The sequence below is a fragment of the Ursus americanus genome, chromosome 27 (assembly GCF_024610735.1).
Source record: "Ursus americanus isolate L20-20 chromosome 27, mUrsAme1.1.p, whole genome shotgun sequence".
Lineage (NCBI taxonomy): Eukaryota > Metazoa > Chordata > Mammalia > Carnivora > Ursidae > Ursus > Ursus americanus.
In genome coordinates, this window is record NC_142153.1 from 40,339,179 (window position 1) to 40,362,870 (window position 23,692).

The window sequence follows — 23,692 nt, forward strand, 5'->3', positions numbered from 1 at the left end:
GATTGGCAAGAGGTGGTGCAGGGCTCAGGTGTCAGCGGCAAGAGAAGCCATCTTCTGCCAAAAGTCCTGTTGGGACCAGTTGTCCTAGGGGCACTGATCCAGGGCCCAGCATTGTCAGGCCACAGCCCTGCAGAGGCCAGCACACGAGGACAGTCCACCTTCCCACCATTGCTAGGAGGACTCATAAAGTTTCCCCTGTGCCCAGATCAACTTGGGAAGGAGGAAGGAAGGGAGAAAAAAAAAACTGTTAGCGAGTGTACTGTAAGCTTCCTGAGTCTTTATCAAAATTAAATTTTCTTAAACTAGAAACATCTGAGATATTATTGATTGCTAAATTTGAGCTAAAGTAAATTTTTACTGCCACCCAATGGGGTTGGAATTCATACGGGTGGTTAGGTTGGTTATACAGTATGATTCAATTGGTTTGAAATATCTAAAATAGGTATATGCAGAGAGACAGAAGTGGATAAGAGGTTGCTGGGGGCTGAGGGGAACGGAGATTGGGAAATGACTGTTAAGGGGTGTGACGTTTCTGGAGTGACAAAAATATTCTGGAATTAGGGGTGATGGTTATACAACTGTGTGAATACACTAAAAACCACTCAATTGTACACTTTAGAGGGATATGGTATGTGAATTGTATCTCAACAAAAAATACATGGAAAAGATTAGGTTGGATAAAGAAAATAGGGAAGCTGTGAGTTTTTTTCACCCATCTGAGCGGTGGTATGAGTAAAGTCCCTCCATATGAAAACTGTTAATCAACCATTGATTTTCCAAACATCCTAATCTGGTACCATGTTGGATAATAGTTTATATAGAGCTTTATATTGTTTTACAAAAATAATAAACTTCATAAAAAAACTCAACTGGGGGTCAGAACTCAACTACCACTTGAAGCAAAAAGTACTTCTTAGATAACAATGTAAAAATAAAGTGATCCACAACATATATGAACTCAATGTGAGATGACATGTGTGAAGTTCAGATACATTTGGTCAAGTGTTTTGCTTTTTGATTTTGTTCACCATTTGAAGATAAGCTAGACATATGTTCTAAATCAGAATACTTGTTGAAAACATATGCATCGTACTTCTTACTGCCATTAAATATACTTATTCAGTACAAATTTTTGAATTTTTAAAGTTTTCCTTCTTTACTTTTTGGTCTACTTATATTGCTACAACAGAAAACACGTATGTGGAAAATAAATTGTCATTCTGTTTTAAGAGCAAGAGTGAAAACGGGCCCTTTCTTGTAATGGTTTTATCATTCCTCTGGTCGGCTTGTCTTGAAGCCCCATAGTCATCATGGACTCCAGCCATCTCCTTCAATACCTACATCCAATCAGTGGCCAAGTCTTGCTCACTGTATTTTTGTAATACTTCTCACATGTATATCCCAACCTGGATCAGGATGGCTACTGGCTTCTCAGCTTCCATATTGCTTCTTCTAAAGCCCCCAGAGTCATCTTCCTAAAGCTTCAAGCCGCCCCGGTTCCTTCCCCCACACACTCGCACCGTGGCTCCTTTGATTGAGCCATCATTTCCGTCCACACCTGGGTTTATCTTCCTCACTAAGCTATATCATTTTCAGCATTTCTTTCTCTTCAAATTCTGTTTTGTCTGTGTGAAGGAGGAAGTTTACATCTTTAAGTGCCTTTTTAGGAGAATCATTCTTTTTTTGAAGCTCCCTGATTATTTTTCCTGTAGTGTGAGAGTTATCTCTGTTAGCTGCCTGAAATCCTTTCTGAAACATGACGGTAGAGAAATGAACTATGGACTCTGGTGTCTTGAATATTTATCTTGCTCTCCTGAGAGTTTAATGCCCATGGCAGGAAGATTGTGTGTACTATAACTAGTTCTCTTTGAGGCAACTCGAGTGTGTAGAGAAACATTAAATATTACAAATAAAAATATACAGGACATTTTAATTTTTATCTCCCAAACCTTCTCTGTATTTTGCACTGGTTTTTCTGAATTCTCTTCCTTATGTTTTAACAGCTTCCAAGTGTCTATTTAAGTCTTTTCCTCCCTCTTCTGGTGTCTCCCTGTTTTATCCAGGTATATTTTAACCTGACTTTTTTTCAAGTAACTTTATAATGGGGATAAAGTTTTAAAATATTTTTTTTTGCTTTATTGAGTCAAACAGCCTTTGCTTCTTCTGACCTCAGCATCTATTTAAGTATAATTTTCATAGACTTGCTGGGAGAAAGACTAAGGTAATATTCAATATTAACATTATGTGATTCAAAACCAGAATGATATAATCTGTTACCTTGCAAGCTATTTCTTGAGAAAGCCTTCCTACTTCCCTTTATCACAATAATAACTGAGCATAGAGGGCACCATTCAGAGTGTTTTTCATAAAACAGAGAGGAGACCCTTGTATACTTAGCTGAAGTAGGGGTGAGAGGACATGGGGTATCGTCACGGGAAATGATGGAAAGATGGAGAAGGAGAGAAAGAATGAAGAGAGTGGGGTGTCTCTTGATTTCCTCTCTGGAGGCCTCTGCTTTAGGGTGAATTAACTTCAAAAGCAATGTGGATCTCAGCTACATCAGAATAAGCTGGATGGAGCAGAAACGGGGCTCTGGGATTTAGCTTTCCCAGACAGCCTTCATTCTTGATCTCATGGGGATGTAAAATTGAGAAATGAAGAATTTATAATGCTGCACATGATGGCAAGGTGAGGTGACCCCACAGCGGTGGCTGGGTGTGTGTGCTTGCTGGGCCAGAGGCTGGAGGAAGGGCATGGCAGGTGTTCAGGAGTCTGCAGCCTGCAGGGGCTAACATGAGGCTGAGTCAGCCAGGAAGTGATCATTCCTGACCAAACCAAGGGAGATCAGATCACCAGCTACACCATCCTCAGATTTCAGCCCTGAAGGCCAGGAGGCACCCAGGGGATAAGGGACACAGCCCTGGAGACCAGAAGAGGTAGAGGACATTGTGCCAAATACCCAAATCTTTCCCACCACCATGAGGATGTTGTTTTCCTTCTTCCCATTCACTTGGGAACTATCTTGGGAAGGAGGCATGGGTGAGGAGGCTATTCTGAAAGACCAAGTATTTTTATCCTGATGAGTGATTCTTTCCTAATATGAGGCTTAAATCTTTGGAATGGATTACATTGAAATAGGATTACACATTTGGTTAATTATATATACATTATATAATTATATATATTATATATTTGGTTAATTATATGTATGTACATAATACATAAATATAAGTAAATATTACATAAATTATCTATAATATGTATTTCTGTTAACCAGAAGATGGGGATTTGGAAGCTAAGAAATGACATCTTAAGCTTATTTAACTTGTGTGTAATTAAATATTTGACCTCACTATAACCTTCTCATCTATCAAAAGAAATACATCTTAATTATGAAGAGTTTGAAAAATAAAGGTATCCATAATCACTAAGATATGGTCACAGTCAACATATTTGTGAATATTTTTCTAGTCTCATTTCAATATCTATGTATTCGTGTTTTAGGTTGACCCCTATGAAGTGATTTTTATTTGACTGCTTTTGACTTATAAAATTGGAAGTTTTATAGGGCCAACTTAATATATTTTTCTAGGTGTACACACACACAGACACCCTTCTATTTCTAGGTACATATGCACATACGTAAAAATATATATTCTCTTACAAAAACAGGATCATATTGTTTTGTAACATTTTTTTTCATTTAACAATGTATTGTGGACATGTTTATAAATCATTAAATATTGTTCCATGAACTCTTTTAAAATGATTACATGGTATTTCTTAGTAAGAAGTGCCACAGTTTATTTAATGATTCTTATTGTTCGGTATTTAAGTTTTTAAAAATTAATTGATGTCAAGAAATAAATAACATGACAATGCATACTTATAGCTAAATATTTGAACACATTCATAATTATTTCTGGTAAATATATATATGGAATATATAGAAATAATATATAAAGATATATTAGAAATATATAGAATAAATATATAGAAATGACATTGCTGGCAATAGATTTATAACATTTTGAAGTTTTTGTTATGAATTGTCAAATTGTCACCCACAATGTTATCAATATTCATTCCCAGAAAATGATACGGAGATAAACTTTTGCATAGTTGCCAATTTGCTAGATGAAAAATGATCATTTATTTTATTTTATTTTACCTATTTTATTTTTGATTCCTAGGGTTGTTTAATTACTCATATGCTTAGTACTTTCAAGTTTCTTTTGTATTTATCTGTTAAAAAAACAGTCTCTTCATGCCCTTTGTTTTGTGCTGTACTTTTCACCAAACCAATGTGGGTAGAGACTTAGTCCACAGTCTGACCCCTAGTCTCCAATTCCCACTCCCACTCCATGGCAGGATGGCTAGCCTCAGAACCAGTGTTTATGAATTTCTACTTCTTTGAGATCCATATACAGTTGCCACTGAGTCTTCTGGTCTTTTTCCTAAAATATTTTCCATAAAGATTTCATGAGTAGTGTAGAAATGAAAGAATCTTGATGATTCAGTTGATTTTCACCATGTCACCAATGAGGATATTGACATTTTTGCCATTCCAGTAACTTCTTCATGTCACAGATCATAATGAGGACAGAAATCAAAGCTCCATAATGCCGGGCTCCAGTCTTCTGGTCTGGTTGCATATCTTATCACTCCTCAGTCCTACCAGGGTTTCTGCTGTCAACTCTTGATTTTGGCTCAGGTCATGATCACAGAGTCATGAGATGGAGCCCTGAGTTGGGCTCCACACTTGGCGGGGAGTCTGCTTGGGATTCTCTCTCCATCTGCCCTTCCCCCTGCTCTCACTCTCTCAAATAAATAAATCTTTTTTAAACTGTATTTTTAGGGTGCCTGGGTGGCTCAGTTGAGCACCTGCCTTCAGCTCAGGTCATGATCCCAGGGTCCTGGGACTGAGTCTCGCATTGTGCTTCTTGCTCTGCGGGGAGTCTGCTTCTCCCTCTGCCCTTCCTTCCTGCCCATGCTTTCTCTCTCTCTCTCTCTCTCTCTCTCTCTCTCTCTCTCTTTCTCAAATTAAGTATATAAAATCTTTTAAAAGATGTATCTTTAAGTGCTGTATTCATTCTGATTGTCCTCTTCAGAAACCCTGCCTCTATAACTTGGCAGTGTAGCCAAGAAGGGTATTGAACAGTAAATCCAAATGTTTGATGCTAATTAGAATCAGCCAAAATGGTAGCCTCAAAAGGAGAAAAGGTCATGGAACTAGCCTTTTTTAAGTGCCAACGTGTGTTAGATTCTGCTTTTATATTTTATCTCATTTACTTCTCAGATATATGCTATGTGATTTTTAAAAATTGTACCATTTTACAAGCTGAATGAAGTTGTCACCAGTTCAAGGCCACCTCCTTAGAAACCCAAGTGAGTCTGCATTTGAGAAATATGCTTTTCTGTTTTATAGGACTGGTGTTAGCAAAGCATTCACTTTTTTATACTTATTCTTTTTGTAAACTGAATTCCAGAATGATCCTTGAATAACATGTCATTATCAGCACCCATACACAGTCAAAAAGGAAGCTTAGACACGTATGGATTGGAAATCACACCGTGGCCCTTGTTGCTTTAAATATTTTCTTACAGGGAAAAATATCTCCTGAGGTAGAAAGATTATTCATGACCACATTTAGGAAATAGGTCATCTCATCTGTGCATCATCAGTGTTGAGAAGTATGCTGTGGTTTTCAATACAGCTGTCTAGCAATTTATCTTTGATACTGAAAGAAATAGTATGCTCATTAATCCATGGACAGATGTCTGCTGAACTTGTTTTCATATCATCTGACAGCTGACCAAAGGCATGACTGTGTGTGTTGAGGGATATTGGATGAGTGGGAAGTCTAGATACCACTAGCTTGGAGTTCATGAGCGTTTTAAGATTCCTCCAGTAGGAGATAGAAGAAGAAAAAGAGAGGCAGGGAGAGGTAGAGTTGTTATTTTAGAGGCCTTATTGTAAATACTTTGAACAAATCATATCAGTGTTTTTCCTAGGGAGTAGATCAAAGATAAACTTGCTAGTTCCAACTCATTTCTGTCTGCCAGTAGCTACATTTCTTTGCCGAAGGCTTAGGGGGTGAAATGTCTATAATTCTAGGGAGAAGGCTATGCTGTCAGCAACTCTGTAAGTAAGCAAATATTATGTTTCTGGTTTGGTCCATGGTGACATACACAGGTTGTGAATAGCTTGATGTCTCTGTGTGTATTTTCTTGTTTTGAACCAAACGTAATTTATTGACATTGAGTCACCAAAAGGAGTGCAGTGAAATTATCTGAAAGAGTCATGACTTGCTGTGTCAACAGCTTTGAGTGTCACCCCCCAGGGCACTTAGTTGAGATGTTGGTGGCATTCAGTCAGGAATCTTCAAGCTAGAATGCCTTGAGTGCCAACTTCGTGTGGAATTTTGTTCTTGAAATCCTATTCCTTGTATCAGAGCTCATCTGCAGAAAAAAACAGTGGCATTAGCTCAAATATAGTCTAATGTCTTTGAGCAATGACAATAAAAATGTGCTACTGTTTGGTATTACATTACGGACCCAATAACATCAATATTTATGCAAATGTAATTTTGAGAACAATTTTACTTGATATGATTAAGTCATTAGAAAAGGCATACTGATTCCTTGCCCTTTTGTCCAAGGGAATTTTTCTGGGATAAAGATTATCTATAAATTCTTGAGCTTATAATTCATCATGATCTTAATACTTGTACCCTAAGGAAGAACATTGATGTTTCATGATTATCCAATTAACACCTTCTGGTATTAATAGCTGCCAGTTTCTATCTTTTCATATTTTAACGCTGTCCATAAATATATGTACATATATGTTTAAAAATATATTTATTCACACTTTTATAAATGTTTACATATGCGTATATATGTTTTATATATTCAGGGGATAGGAGTTGATGAAATGTTTCCTCCATTCCTTGTGGAAGGGAAACTAGCAGACTGCTGACACTTCCTTTGAAGGCTCTTCTGAGTATGTATTTGAGATGACTTCTTGAAGCATCATACTGAGAATATCTGGTGACACAAAATAAGTCAAATAGCCTGGTCTTGTGGAATTAACTGCCAGCCAGAGACCTCAAGAGTCTGAGGGCTTGAGGTATCATCTGAAAAGATCCAGGCACCCATTTATTGTTTTGTTGCCTCATCAGCTCACCCTTTCCAGGTTGTCCAGTTATCATTAGAAATGCGGTGTCCCGGGCGCCTGGGTGGTTCAGTCGTTAAGCGTCTGCCTTCGGCTCAGGGAGTGATCCCGGCGTCCTGGGATTGAGCCCTGCATCAGGCTCCCAGCAGAGCAGGGAGCCTGCTTCTTCCTCTCCCACTCCCCCTGCTTGTATTCCCTCTCTCGCTGGCTGTCTCTCTCTGTCGAAAAAATAAATAAAATAAAAAAAAAATGCGGTGTGCCCCATGGAGGGGGTGGCCATCATAGCAGCACCCTTGCAAAACTTGGGGACCCAGAGTTCTGAAAGGTTAATAAGAGAATAATCCAGAAATCCTAGAGCTTGCGGAGACATAAAAGGCTTTGGGTAGCTTCTCAATAGACCCTATACACCTTTGGCCACCAAGACGAGTTCAGCAAGTTTGTTGAAATGTGATGGTGCTTCGATAACCTGGTTTTACATTCTCAAGCTTCAGCAAAATGCTGTTCAATGACCTATGAATCCATGAAGTATGTTATTACTGAACCTTCCAAACTCCCTGGAGGTACTCAGGCTCTGGTTGATGTGCAGACATGTAAAAGACAATGAAGAAAGTTCAGATCAGAGATAGGGACCCCCTTCCCTGTGAGGGATACTGCTATTGAGTCTGGTAGAGCCCTCCACTGTAGGGTGAGTTGATGGTGGGTTTTCTTGTCAATGCAAGTTTATGTGTAATTAACAACGAGTAAGAAGATCTTGCTAAAGTTTTACCACCTGGGGACCTGGTGTTTACTTTCTGCATTACAGGATATACCACTGGCTATTTTTTTAAAGGTGGGTCTGTGTGTGCGTGTACGTGTGCATGCTCGCCAGGGGAAGGGGGTCTCTTCTCTCTGTGAAGGCATAAGCCAGTACTGCTCAATAGTTGTCCTTTGTTGTATCTTGTTTTTATATGGAAATTCCAAATTGAGGACAGGGTTAGGAGGAGGGGAATTTCAGTCGTCACCTCTGGAGCGAGATGTGTATTCTGCATTTATCTCCCACTGAGAACTGGGGAGCAAAGAAGGAGAGGCCCTGAGAGAAGGCCTGGATTATTTTCGTAGCACTGCCTTAATAGGGTACCATAGACCGGGTGACTTAAACTACAGAAATTTATTCTCATGCTTCTGGGCTACAGGTCCAAGATCTAGGTGTTAATAGGTTTAGAGTCTTCAGGAAGCCTCTCTCTTTGGCTTGTAGGTAGCTGTTTTCTCCCTGGGTCTTTACATGGTCTACTTTCTGTGAGCATCTGTGTCTGAACCTCCTCTTCATATAAGGACACCAGTCATATTGGATTAGGGACCATCCACATGAACTCAGTTTACCTTAATTACCTCTTTAGAGGCCCTGCTTCCAAATACAGTCACTTTCTGATGTCCTGGTAGTTAGGGCTTCAACGTACGAATTTTGGGGGACAAAATTCAGCCATACCAAAGACTGAACTCCTGGTTTTATATTTAAACCTTCACTATTACTGTAGATGCTGCCTAGAGATGAGAATATTCCCACTGTTTTATTCACTAGGAACACAGATGTGACTCTCAGTGCAGATGGTGTGAATGATTAGAAGGGCACAGTTGGATGCCCCAAGTTAAGCCTCAAGAGATGGCATCGTCCAGGTTCCCACTCAGAGCCCAGGCTAGCCTTGCCATGAGCTCCCTAGGGTCCGCATGTCTTCTGGAAGGAGGTGGAGTCTCTTCACCAACCAGGAGACCTACGAACCGCTTGTTAATAACTGAACTCATCTCACCCCTTGACAAAACTACACTGTCTGTGGGATCCCCTGTAGGAGAGGACGTCCTCTGCTCTACAGGGGTTGAGCAAGAGACACAGAGGCTTTCACCGATTAATGTTTATCTATCAGCACTTGTTTGATTTGCACCTCATCAAATCTCACCTATTATCTTACTCCATACGTACTCTCATATGTATTTTGTTCTTACCTCCAAAATTTGGGAGGACGGACTGCTTTCTGCCAAAGGATCTGGTATTGCCAGATTCAGGGACAATATAGAGACCACTAGGCCTCTGGCTCTTGGCTCTTTAACTCTGGATTTAAAAAAAAAAAATGTTTAACAAAATGAGTGACAGTATGATTCTCCTAAGCAGCATGGATCCCCCTGAGCAGCAGCTCCGAACCTCAGCACTACAGACAACTTGGGCTGGATAATTCTTCGTTGTGAGGACAGTCCTGTATGTTGGGGGAAGTTTGGCAGCATCGCTGGCCCCTGTGCACTGCATGCCTGTAGCTATACCCCGCACCCCGAGCTGTGACAAGTGCAAATGTCTCCATACATTGCCTAATGCCCCCTGGGAGAAGAACCAGATTGTCCTGGGTGAGAAGCACAGTGCTAGTACGTCATAAAAATATTTTAGGTCTAACTTATCATATCTACTTTCAAAATAAATTATTATCTGTTCTGTCAATTTTGATTCAAAATCCGTGCACTTTGCCAATACCCAGGATGGTTTGGATGTTGTATCACACGGCTCTGAAGTCCACGTATATCTGAATGTAATATCTCTCTTCCTTTAGCCACTCCATAAAAATGCCTAATGCATGTGATGACTTATGGTAGGGAGATAATGACTATTCATTTCTTTTCCCTCTTCACCTTTTCTTTCCTTCCATAGTAATTCCTCAGATTGCAACAGATTTTCCAGTTTAGTGGTAATTCTGTAATTCTTGCCTCTTGGTGTTGAATTAATTACGTGTTCATAAATCCTGGGGATTGACTTTGACTTTTCCTCACTTTTTTATAAACCTTGGTAATGTCAAATTGCTTGAAAACCTGATTCCTTCTTCTTTTTTTTTTCCAGAGTCCTGCTCAGTATGAAGTGCAGGTTGTAAGACAGTTTGTTCAGTATGATCCCACTTTTGCCCTCATACTATGCACTACACATACACTAATATGCACGTGCAGAAAACACTCTGGACTGATCTATTCCAAAGTGTAATCTTTATCCTAAATGGGACTGTTAGTGATTCTTTGTTTCTTCTTTTTGCTCATTTATATTTTCTAAGTTTTTGTATAATAAGTGTCTGTTGCCTATGTAATTTAAAAAGGAAATAGTACTTTAAAAATTCATTCTCAGGCTTCCTGTAAAATCATTGCAAGATTTGACAGTTGTCTACCGGTGGTGTTAATGGTAGCAAGAGTTTTCTTTGAAATGGCACTTATTTTTAGAAGACACTGGGACTACTACTGAGTCACCCATCATATTTTAGGGAAAAGGATGAAACAAGAAACCCCAAAAGAACAGGTGAAGATTTGCTAGGCAGATTTCTGTCTTGTACTGAAAGTTTTTTGGGTCAAGATATATGTATGTGCATGAGCTCAGATGGAATTTTCCTGAGCTAAGCGGCTGAATTTAGCAGTGAGCTAAGGCTTAGCAAGTCATCCAGTGGAGAATGGCTAGTGTATCCTGGGACTTAGGATATTGAAAAGACGTCCAGTAAGCACACTGTGTTCCTAGAGCATGCTGGGCTTGTCTGTGTCCAAGTGGCTCAACAATACTGAGCACTTCCCAGAGTACCACCCACTGCGGAGCTGGCTTCCAAGCAATTGCCTCTAGGGCCATGATGAATCACAATGCATGGACAGGCTTATGCTCAATTAAAGCATGTCACTAATCAAAGTTATATCCTCACTGGTTACTGTGTGTTTTTAGAAACCAAAGTTAGCTTTCCTCAGGGAAACACTATTATGCTGGAGTGAGCACATACCTCTCCCTTGTCATCCTGTGCACCACCAGGTGCTGCTATGGGTGGCTGGCGGCTCGGGATGGCAGAGTTTGTGAGAACGGCGGGGAGGGAGGAGGTAAGTGGCTGCAGCTGTTTAACTCTGGGTGCACAGTTTGATCAACAGTGTGTTTAGCACAGGCTTGGGCGATTTAGAAGAAAGAGCACAGGCTTGGGAGGTAGATCAACCAGATTCTGAGCTTAATTTCCATCACATATTTTGAGTCAAATTCTTGGAGCCTCAGCTTCCTCACCTATAAAATGGGCACAAAGCAGTTGTCTTAGATTTGTTTGAGGATAAGTAGAACGCATGGAAGTTACCACTTGGTAATATAGCAGATGTTCAATATTCCTTTCCCTCTAGTCAGTTTTCAGGTTTGTTGCTGGCAATTGGCATAGACCTGGGGTTCACAGGCTTTTTCTGTAGAGAGACAGATAGTAAATATTTTAGGTTTTGTGGGCACAAAGCAGTTGTCTTAGATTTGTTTGAGGATAAGTAGAACACATGGAAGTTACCACTTGGTAATATAGCAGATGTTCAATATTCCTTTCCCTGTAGTCAGTTTTCAGGCTTGTTGCTGGCAATTGGCATAGACCAGGGGTTCACAGACTTTTTCTGTAGAGAGACAGATAGTAAATATTTTAGGTTTTGTGGGCCAGGAGGCAAAATTGAAGATATTATGTACATACTTACATAACAAAGAAAAAACAAATTTCTACCAATTAATCGATGAAATTCAAAATATAACAATATTGGGGTGAAGTTTTTGTAATATAGATTTACCAGTGAAAAGAAAGGGATTCTTTTTCTGGGGAGACATTTCACTTAATTGGGGTTCAAAATCAGTGTTCCCTATCATCAAATTGATAGCCAATGTGTGTCTGTACAAACAGTGGGAATAACCATGGTTATTCTTAATTTGCAAGCCATTAAAAAAAAAACATCAAAAACTGGTAACAAGCTGAATTTCATCCACAGGCCTTAGGTTGCCAATCCCTGGTGTAGACCATTTATTAATAATGCCAGTCTCTGCTTGGGCTCTGACCCAGTCATTCATAATGGGGAAATAATTTGAAACCATAACCATAAACCATGAGAAGGCTACAATCCGGAAATGAGGATGAAATGATTAATTCTTTAAACAGGCTTTTGGAAGCTGGCAAAGTACTTAGTCTTTTTGATTAAATGGTTCTTTAAAGAATGTCTCCTTTTGTGGCTGAAATCTGGAAAACAGTAGGAGAAATGATCGGGCCACACAAACCGACGACCCACACAGAGACATCAAGCAGAGAAAGCTCGTGGAAACAGTTACTCAAACAGGTTCTTTTTGCTTTCCATCCAATAAGAAATGGACATGCCTGCTTTTAGGGAGAGTGTAGCTAAAGGAGGGATTAAAATTTGGCCCATCAAGTACCACAGGGTCCTTTGTTGCTACTCTTCCCCTGACCTGGGCCAGTTAATGCTCAGATGTGAGTCCACAGCAGATAGAGACGGGTAAGCAGACAGTGCTTTACAGGCCTGGCCATGTGGGGTTTGCAGCAATGGGTCCTGCTCCACCTACAGGGGATGAGGGGTGAGGAGCTTCAGTAGCCTAAACGAGATGCCTGAATTAATGTGTCATGTATGTTGATGAGTGTGCATTGACATAAAATCAAGTAAAATACATTACTAAGGATTAAACGATTCTAAAGCAAAAAATAATTCAATATTCCATTCAGAATCCTGACATCCACAATGAGAAAGCATGGCAGGAGGGTCGCACTGTAGCTGCTGCTGCTCTGGACCTCACAGGAGTACCTGGGTGGCTGTGACAGAAGTCTGGGCAAACCACAAAGTTGTAGAGGGGTTCCTGAGCATCTCAGCAGATTTTACAGAGAAGCACAAATGATTAATTCTCAAGTAGGAAGAGGAAATCTAGCTTTTTGATGCATGTGTTTTTAAAATCCCAGATTTGTATTTTTAGAATGCTGATCATTTGGCAAGAGGTTCACTTGAGGAGAGCAATGGGAAGCGACCTGAGTACCCAAACAAGCATCCCGATCTTACCAGATTCAGATTTACGTAGTCAAATTACCCACAGATGATCTGATGGAAACACATACAAAAGAATGTTCTGGGGCATATTCTTCACACAAAAGGAACACATTTAGTGAAAAGCTAATATACAGTGGAAATTATTCAAAGAAATAGAAGCGATCAAAGTGGGCATTAAGTTGAAGCAACATGGCAAAACACCTCTGATAACTGAATTGCCAACACCAAGTATATGTGTTTCTGAATATGTGAGACATAGATGTGGAAGGGGGACGAAATACATAGAGCCACAAGGGTCCAAGTAGGGTAAAGAAGATCTGTTTGAGATATATATATATATCATGGAGTATTACTCAGCCATCAAAAGGAATGAAATCTTGCCATTTGCAATGACATGAATGGAACTAGAGGGTATTAAGCTAAGGGAAATAAGTCAGTCAGAGAAAGACAAATGCCATATGATTTCACTCATATGTGGAAATTAAGAAACAAAACTGATGAACATAAGGGAAGGGAAGGAAAAATAAAATAAGACAAAATCAGAGAAGGAGACAAACCATAAGAGACTCTTAACTCTAGGAAGCAAACTGAGGGTTGCTGGAGGGAAGAGGGTGAGGAGATGGGATAATTGGGTGATGGGCATTAAGGAGGGCACTCGATGTAATGAGCACTGGATGTTATATGCAAGTGAATGAATAACTAAATTCTATCCCTTAAAACTAATAATATAGTATATGTTAACTAAATTGAATTTATAAAAAATTTTAAAGAATAGGAAAAAAAAAAAAAGAAGAAAGGATCCAAGTAGGAAAGCTAGCTGTTTACTATTTGTGTGGGAGAAAAGCACATAATTTGAAATTCACTGAAAGCGTGTGAGTATTACCAGAGACTGCCACGCCGGTGGTGATGAAGCTTTTTAGGGCAAGAATTTTTAAAATTTAAGGTGGGAATGCAAGTTAGTACAGCCACTTTGGAAAACAGTGTGGAGGTCCCTTAAAAAGTTAAAAATTGAGCTACCCTATGATCCAGCAATTGCACTACTGGGTATTTACCCCAAACATACAGACATAGTGAAGAGAAGGGCCATATGCACCCTAATGTTCATAGCGGCATTGTCCACAATAGCTAAATCGTGGAAGGAGCCGAGATGCCCTTCAACAGATGACTGGATTAAGAAGTTGTGGTCCATATATACAATGGAATATTAGGCATCAAAAAGAACGATTACCCAACATTTGCTGCAACATGGACGGGCAGGAGGAGATAATGCTAAGCGAAATAAGTCAAGCAGAGAAAGACAATTATCATATAGTTTCACTCATTTATGGAACATAAGAAGTAGGAAGATCGGTAGGAGAAGAAAGGGAAGAAGAAAGGGGGGTAAACAGAAGGGGGAATGAACCATGAGAGACTATGGACTCTGGGAAACAAACTGAGGGCTTTGGGGGGTGGGGGAATGGGATAGGCTGGTAAAGGGTATTAAGGAGGGCATGTTTTGCCTGGTGCACTGGGTGTTATACGCAAGTAATAAATCATGGAACTTTACATCAAAAACTAGGGATGTACTGTATGATGACTAACATAATAAAAAATTATTAAAAAAATAAAGTACTACAGACATTAAAAAAAAAGAATTTTTAAAATTTAAGGTGGTTGAGTTGAGAAAGTGCTTACAACTTCTTATAATTAACTTCTTCTTGGAAAAATAGCTGTTTTTGAGGCAGAAATATTTTTAAATGTGTTGTTTTAGCTGAGTAGTAATTTTCAGCCAGAGAGGATTTAGCAAATGAGCTTTAGTGGCAGGTTTAAAGAACATTTCTTCTCTGAGCTGATGCACGTACATGTTTTCTCCATGTGTGTATCAAGAGAACATAGAACAAATGCATTTTCTCTTGTTTTATCGAAGAAATTGGGGTAAACTACACAATCTTCTTAAGGATAAATGTCAAAAAGAAAAACTGAAGTATAACTTCCAAGCAAAATTTATTAGATGTCTATTCAAGAAAAACACAATGACCTTCGCTTGTAAGAATTCAAAGTCAATTACCTGAAAGCCAGGTATGAATATTTTTTTCTTTTAAAATCAGATACAGAGAGTAGAAACAGTAATTTTTCTTAAATATGACAGGCAACAGATATTGAAATCTTTTCTCATAAATGGCATCAAAGATAATTATTCATTTATTGGCAAAGCTGCATGCAGTTGACTTAATTTCAAATCCAAAGCCTTTAAGATATAAAGCTGGTTGTGAACTTGACAGTTACCAAGGTAGGCTACTCAAAGATGTTTCTTTACCTTCTTACTAATGAAACTCCTCTGTAATCAGTACATTTCAGTTTGGCTGCTAAGATCTTTTAAGTCCATAAACTTTTGCATAAATGCTATCTTACAGAATTGCACAATCAAGACGTGCTTGTGATCTGTGGGATATGTAAAGGATAACCTGTTGGAAAGTGTTTTAGCTTAGTTTAAAGTGAAAGATAAAGACCAAATTAGGAAATTCCCATTTTTCTTGACAACTAGTCTGTACAAAAAAAAAGAGCAAACATATGTACAAAATTCTAGAGTCTACATACATTGTGAAAAGATCAGTCACTGTCCACAGAAGAAATGCCATAAAAAGTTTTATCTATAAGGTGCTCAAGATCCAAATATGAATAGTTCTTATGCAAAGTCATAAGAAATACAAAGCTAGTTCTCAAGGTCTGTGTAATTCAGGCACTGTGAGCCACATTAAATCTTTCAGGTCCCAAAGCCATTTTGTGAATTTCTACTTCAGGGCAGAAAATATAACCTGAATGATTTAACATTGCTTCTAAAAAGTGCCTCATGGATTCCGAGGAAATATTTTACACACACCAGGAAAAGCAGGCTCAACATATTCCTGTCCTTATGTGTTGCCAGGATTCTGAGTTCCATAGAAGAAAAATAACTATCGTAGTAAAAATAATTGTATTGATCATAATCCTTGCTAAAACCAGCCTTAATACTTGTGATGCTTCTGAAGTACTCTATTTCTATAAAATAACGTGTGGGATTCCTTTACATTTCCATAAAATGTACAACATACCATATGGATTGTCTGTTCTTGTACAATCTCAAATGTATATGTGTGCACACAGTGAAAGCTTACCTATGAATATTGCTTACAGATACTTTCAAGAGTCTACATTAGAATAATTCTTTGCACCTCTCACTAACACTGCTTTTATTAAAATTTTACCAGATAAATAAAACACTAAGAGCTCATTGTTCATGATGCTGATTATTACATTTTAATATAAAATAGCAATGCAACTTTACAACACAATAGGCTTTTGTTTTTTGTTTTTTGTTTTTGTTTTTGTTTTTTTTTTTTTGTAGTCTAGCTAAACCTGTAATATTCTCAAGATTATTACCAAAGGCTCTTATTCACTTACTGTTTGCTCTTCTAAAAAGTACAGAAAAAAAACTGCAGGAAAAGAGTCCTGTTTGAAAACTCACATTCAATCAACAAAATCACACTCATCCGAATTAACTTCCCTACGCTTGCTTTAGATTTTGTAATCACTGTGTGCATTACAATATATAAGTGCAGGCAAACAACAGCCGAAGTATACAGTTTTCATGTCGTGTAAACCAGGACACTAGGCAAACTCGTGAAAGGAAAATATACTGCCAAGCTAAGAATGTGAAAATGCAAACCACAGCATTTAGGAATAAACAATCTCTGGTTGCCTGAGGGGAGAACGTCTTTCAAAGTGGACTAGAGAGGTTCTTGAGATATTTCCTTTTTTTTTTTTTTTTTTTGCTTCAAATACTTCACCCTTTCTAACTATAATAATTTTCTTTCTGATCTCGCATAGCGACTTTCAAAGTTTAGAGCAGAAATCAGGAATATGCACGTTCACGCAGAAGCAAGTGTCCAGCCTCCCCAGGGCTTGGCAGGGGCAGTCCCTTTGCTGGTGGTTTGGTGGCAGGTAGAGATGGTGGTGGTGGTGGGGTGACTTCTACTGGAGACTGGAAGGCAGGACAGCGGGAGGCCTGAGGGGCTCTTTTGGGCAAGGTTATGCAGACGTGGTGCTGAAATGCAGCATAAAAAGGAGGGAGAGTGATTCACAGCCTCTTGACATAATTTCCGGGAAAAGTACCAAAGAATTTGGTTCTTCTTGAGGTTCCTGAAAATAGAAGCAAGAAATGAAATGAACAACAATGAAATATCAGTTTATATATGTGGGCTTGAAAACTTCACTTACAAGCCTTCACGAAGAAAGCAAGCCTTGGGGGCTTTGGACAAGAAAGAAAACTCGCTGTGAGCCCACGGGAAGAAGTGAGCAGTTTTATCTGTACTGCCCGATGCCTTCATTGCGTCTCCAGCTTAAGTGTTGCACTCCCACACACAACCAGGCTACGCAGAGAAGCTCAGCATCTCAGCTGGAAGGGACAGACCATCCTGCTGAGGACGTGGGTTTTTAATGTAACGATATTAAGTGGGACGATGCCCCATCGCCAAGGCTGCTAGGCAAGAGTGAGGAGTGGAAAAGCTCTCGGGAAGTGAGGTTCTCAGGTACAGTTTAAATGAGGTGGAGGCTGGCAGTGATAGGATGGATTAGAAGAACCCAACAGTAAGCTTCGGTGAGCAAGGGGTCTGTCACCCCTCTTCTACAGGGAGTAACGTTAACGGCATTATCAGGGACACCGTCACGATCCTGTTTTATTATGTCATAGGAGATCATGCTCACCGCTACCTCATTCATTTACAAATAGCACTGCCAGAATCCTTGATAAAATATAAAGATTTACAAAGTCACTAAAGGAAGAAAGAGGCCCAAGAACTATTTGGACAGGGGTTCATCATCAGGTGTGATTTTTACTATGAGGAGTGAAACCAAATGCACAAGTGGCTCCAATCATGATGGCTTTTGGTTTCAGATGACATAATTCCTTTGAAACTTTTAATAAAGGTTGGTGCACTGAGTTCTTCCTTAGAAGCTCAAATAGAGTGAAGAGGGGCTCTACAGTTTCATTTCTCATTTATGTTCTGGAACTTATTATCTTGGTTTGATTGATTTTCTTTTTCCCTGTGTAGGTTAGCCATTTACTTTTCTTCTAAGTGGGGAAGCTCCATATGAACAGAAGCAGGGGCTTGTGGCTGCAAATGTGACCTCTGTTCTTTTATTATTTTCCCCACTGATGGCCTGTCTATAGAAAGCCCTCATACCTTCATCTTGTCTCCTCTATCTTCCTATGCCTTTATTTCTTTGTTACCTCTTTCCTGTGTGTCCTGTTGTATGATCTTGTCTACAAATGTTTTCTCAGAAGAGCTCTAGTCTTCTTCTTTTTTTTTTAAGATTTATTTATTTTTAGGCAAAGAGGGAGAGAGATCGAGCATGCATGAGTGGGGGAGGGGCAGAGGGAAAGGGAGAAAGAAAATCTCAAGCAGACTCCCACTGAGCAGGGAGCCTGACATAGGTCTCCATCTCATGACCCTGAGATCATGACCTGAGCCTAAATCAAGTCAGCCCTTCAACCAACTGAGCCACCCCAATGCCCCTTATTCTTCTTTTAAGGTGGTAAGAATGGGATTTGTCTTTAAAGTGGTAAGAATGAAACTTCTCTCTACTTATACCAAGAATTAAAATGAAGGTGAATCATTGAACTTTCAGGGTATTTAACATCAGACCTAATAAAGTAGATGATTTGCTGACTTCATCTTGCTTTCTCCAATGAGATCCTCACTGCTGATACCTAACATAGCCCACTGAACAGAGTGTTAATATTTCTCATCTAGGAAACACCGTTGTTAGAGTTCTTAGATCCCAGTCTTTCCTGGTTGGTGCTATTCAAAGAAATTTTCTTCTCTCAGTTGAATTGGGATAAAACTAGCAGAAAATCACATATACCTGAAACAATAAATAGTAAACCATATTAAAAATGCAATGCAGGGGCACCTGGGTGGCTCAGTCGGTGAAACATCTGACTCTTGATCTCAGCTCAGGTCTTGATCTCAGGGTTGTGAGTTCAAGTCCCGTGTTGGGCTCCACGCTGGGTATGGAGCCTACTTAAAAAAAATGCAATGCATTGTTGCCTTGGGATTACATAGTGCATATGTAATACATGAAAGATCAGAGGCATCATGAAATCAAAAAAGCTTGACTGTCACAAAGGAGCAAATACAAGCAAATTATAAAATGGCCAAAGGCATCTGAAAGGAAGTGTCCACATACCCACAAACCATCCATCGTCACACTTCTCCATCACATCAATGACATCACTTTCTCTGAGCTCCAGCTCATCTTCATTCCTAGGAGTATAGTTATACAGAGCCTGAAATCTTAAACAGGACAAATGGATGTGTTTAAAGACAAATCTTTACACCTTTGTGAAACTATAGAAGACTGTACATAGTCATTTTACTTTTAACATTTCTGTCCTTATTAACATGTGAAATTAGATAGTGTAAGTCTTTGGTAAGCATGTAAAGTGAACAGAAGTATTTGGACTTTCATGGGGTTTAGACCACTCTGATAGCATTTCAAAAGTATAAGGAGGAATATTTGTGGAAGGTTGTAATATCCACAAGTTGGATTAAAACATTTTGACATTTATAAATCAGACCTGTATTCTAATATTTGAGTCAAAGATATCATGAGGACTTTAAATAATAGTTCAGAATATAAAAGAAGTGATGTGTACATTATTCAGTGATGTAACAACAAGAAGGAATTATTGTTTTAGTTGGCCATAACCAAAAGCAAATAATTGCAACTTTCAAGTGGAATTTTCAAGGTTCTAAACAGAGATGTAAAACTATCTCAGACATATGGAGACAGCTATATGGAGATTGCTGTAAAAGAAAAGGTGATTTTTTTTTCACCAACAGGAATTCCTTAAAGCAGTTTAGTTTCATAGTTTGAGCCAGTGTTTTGTGAGGACTTAGAATTTGAAAATCTGGTGTAATTCACCTATGAAGTCAAGCAGATGATTTCTATGCTCAGTGATCACTGAATCAATATCAAACAGTAGATCATGGATATACGTTTCTTTTTAAAATGGGTCCTGGAGAAATTGTGTTTGATGTTAAACTCTCCCTTGAAATAATTTTGTATCAAAAAGAATTACAGATAGAATGCTACCACTTTCCTTTCTCTGCCTGAATTCGTTGAGAGTCTTTATTTTGGTGACATTGATCAGTAAAATTGAATTTGTGGTAATATAATAGTATGTATTTTAATGCATATGATTATGGCCTGGCATTTTGGAAAGTGAAGACAAAAATTCTAGCAGCTCTGCGGCTCAGGAAGCATATGATATGCAGTTAACGTGAAAACTTCATATTACTACTGAAATATTACCAGTATCATGAGGGGAATTAAAAAAAAATCAGTGAATTTGTTTTTGCTGTTTCTTCTAGCAGTTATGTAATTCTGCCAATATAAGATAATAACAACTACATTTCAGGACACTCTGGGTTTTTTAAAGTCAACTTTAGAAAGTAGATAATGTTGAATACTGCTGGGACAAGAATGATTTATTTCTAATTACTTTAGTCAGAAAAATCACATTTTGGTGGAACAAAACTTTCTTATCACTTGAACTCAAACATATCATAAATCAGGGACATGGCTCCATTGGCTTCCCTCTCTGTCCATTAACTTTTTCAGATTGGGGGACCCAGATAAAGTTGGCCTCTGGAGGTGGTGGTAGTTGTCTGGGAGAGAGCTGGTAAGAGGTGATGCCTAACACCATCTCCTGGAATATCTTATCTACCCTTGAAATCACAACATGAGAGATTCCCTTCCCTGTTAATATTTTGTCCTCTTAGAAAATCTTTTCTGCCCCGTGTACTCTTTTGAAATTGGGCGTCTGATGTCTTCTGTTGAGAAAGGATTCTGATTGTGGAGAAGGACAGAGAATGGTAGCCAGATTCCCAGAGCAGTGGTAGGGAAAAAAAAAAAAAAAAAAAAGACAAGGAGGGGTTGAATATCAACACTGCTTAATTTGGATGTTTGCATGGGGCATGTTTGCCAGGGCTGGAGTAGACAGATTATTTTGTTGTTTGCTTTAAGGATTTGGTTTTGAGGCTGCTTAGGTGAAAGAATGGTATCTTTTGTATATCCATATGGGGAAGGTTGATTTCAACCTGGTCCCTTTTCCAATGTCACATCTAAGGGAGACAGTCATTCCGGGGCTGCTAATATACATTGAAGCTCTCATGTTGGGAAATACAGATTCTCTGATTGAGCTTTACAGGCTTTGGCCTTCCCTCCCTCAGGCCCTTGTCCAGCCTCATATGGAGAAAGGCCTATTTAAGGCCACCAAACCCCAGATGCTTGAGGAATCTCAAGGTCCCAAGAGCTAAGAAAAAAAAAATTGGCACAAACTCCTACTTCACTTTAGTATGACAAAAGCCAGTGTGCTTGTCAAAATTTACTTACCATTTGGGTTTAATTAGTCCACAAATAAAGGGGGGGGGAGTTTCATGGAAACATAAACAAACCTTCTGGAAACCCCCCTGTCCCTGCTGGCTTTCAAAATCAGTGTTGCACGACAGGAAATGCAGCCGAATTACAATTAAAATGCTGTTTTGAAAGATGTGTTGGTGAGATGAATGATGGTGGTGGAATCAGGACGCTTCAAAAGAAATTTGTCTTTTAAATAAGAAGTGCTCAGCCAAGCTTGGAGCTCTCTCTATAAACTTGCAACTTTTCCTATAACATATTTTATCATAATTCTGAAATGCAGCAACATTATAACATGATGTTCCTATCTGCACTCCAATCTAGTTTTTAAATGAAAGAGATTTAGTGACACCCCATAATCTGACTCATTGGGGTCATAATCAGATAGAAATTTAGTATAGAATGTTTTCTAATGTCCATAGCAGGGCTTGATATGTGCCTTTTCCTACCTGTGAGCTCTGTGGTTTCATAAATACCAAAATGAACACACGTGGATGTATTAACTTTATAGGACATAAAACAGTATAACATAATATACCTATGAATTCATAAACTCCTTAAAAGCTCCTTACTATAATGTGTTAGTAATGCAATGGACCTGAACAGGTCTGGAATTTATTTTTTTGTGATGTGTTCCTATCATCTGCTTGAATAAGGAAACAAACCAAAACTTTAGAATTACAAGTCTTATTTGATTTTTTTTCCCCAATTAAATGAAACTTTAAGTGATTCTTATTTCCAACCTGTTCTTTTCATATACTTTGCTCTTTCCCTAGCGAGAAAACCTTTCTGGCTATACTCGGTAAGAGGTGAGAGCTGGTTTCTGAAGAGTGTGATTTTAGCTCACTGCTAGGTCTCTGAGAAGTGAGGAGGGAGTCAGTGGCCAGGAAGGCACCAGGCCGCACAGAAGGCCCTGCTGACTTGTTCCCCCCCAGGTGAGCAGAGCGTGGACAGTGGGCCAGAGGGAGGCTCTGCTGGTGCTCAGGTCTGCCTGACAAGGTTTAGTTCCCTCCCTGCTCCTTCCCAGGGGTCTAGCTCCTGACCCCCAGACTAGGCAGTGGCTAGTAGGAAGTAGATACCTCTGAACATCTGTCATGAGCAAAACAGAGCAGGAAAAGACACATACACACAAAGAGAGTCTTAAAGACAATGTGTGACACCTTCAATTTAAATTCACTTATAGGTCAGAAAGGAGAGGAAATTTGAAAGCGTGACAAGGCATTTAACTGAATGACAGTGAATGTCTTAATACACTGCCATTTCCAAAGACCCTTGTCAGAATGTAATTCTGGAAATATGTTACTAACTCATCACTTCTGGTCTACTTTGACATTCTTCTGGTCTTCAAATATGTGTACAAACAATTTCAGGACATTTCTGTGTCTTTCAAGCCGTGGTTACTAGAATTTGCATGGTGAGTAGAGCAGAGAGGAAGGCAGATTCATAAACCTTGGGCATCACTGGAGCATTGGAAGGTTTCTCTGGTGTGTAAATCAGTCTTCTATGCAAAATCATGGGTTTCTTTTTAAAATGAACTTCTCCGTTATAAAAGATGGAGACCATTGTAATTTCTCTTCATAGAAGAGCCTCATGTTAGTTATTTTGTTCGCTCTCACTTGCAAAATTGTATGGGCCTCTGTTTTGGTACATCGATTGTCTATTTTGTGGGTCAAGGTTAGTCTCGAACTTAGAAGATAAGAAGAATACTTACGGTTCCCCCCCACCTTGAATGTTTTCATGAGTAAACACAGGACGCTGTGGCTGAAATGAAATGATTTTCAATGTAATCAGTGTTTAAACTGGTACTAAGTAAAAGATAATTTGGATAATGGCATGGTACTTTTCTTGACATTTAATATTTCCTGTTGTAAAAAACCAAGAGGAAGGAAAAAAAAACAAATAAAGGGATTCTGCAGGATTAATAATTCAAATATTTTGAAGGATGCTTTACATTAAATCAAAATAACCAAGGTTCAAATGTTTTGAATATATCTACAGTCTAGTCTGCTCAAGCATTAAAGAAAAGTCAGGGTTTAGTCCCATTGATTTTTCAAAGTTCAGGAATATGGCAAGAACATAGACACCAAACCACTAGAATGGGAAGTCTGGACACCTTCATACAACCTTATTCTTTAGCGTTTTCTCAAACAAGCAGAAAATAGGCCACATTTAGTCTAACAGCAAAGTATCCACATTCCTTCTACTTTCCCTTCACACACAACATTTTCACATACAGTACGGATGAAAATATAGATAGGCAGA

At 38.9% G+C, this 23,692-nt stretch overlaps 1 protein-coding gene and 1 long non-coding RNA gene across 19 annotated transcripts in view; one reads left to right on the forward strand and one right to left on the reverse strand.

The window, feature by feature from the left end:
• The first annotated feature begins 10,298 nt into the window (after window positions 1-10,298).
• The window catches only part of LOC148107659 (uncharacterized), a 43,835-nt gene continuing 30,441 nt past the window's right edge, over window positions 10,299-23,692 (forward strand). Inside the window, exon 1 of the long non-coding RNA XR_015722033.1 lies at window positions 10,299-11,032. This is a non-coding gene — a long non-coding RNA (uncharacterized LOC148107659). The remainder of the gene's footprint in view (window positions 11,033-23,692) is intronic.
• The window catches only part of SORBS2 (sorbin and SH3 domain containing 2), a 173,416-nt gene continuing 166,478 nt past the window's right edge, over window positions 16,755-23,692 (reverse strand). For all 18 annotated transcript variants that reach the window (XM_087856544.1, XM_087856533.1, XM_087856534.1 and 15 more), the window contains 3 exons: window positions 23,142-23,191; window positions 19,196-19,302; window positions 16,755-17,146 (listed from right to left, as the gene is read on the reverse strand). In XM_087856544.1, the coding sequence (XP_087712670.1) occupies window positions 17,085-17,146; window positions 19,196-19,302; window positions 23,142-23,191 (219 nt within the window). In that variant the 3' untranslated portion in view covers window positions 16,755-17,084. The remainder of the gene's footprint in view (window positions 17,147-19,195; window positions 19,303-23,141; window positions 23,192-23,692) is intronic.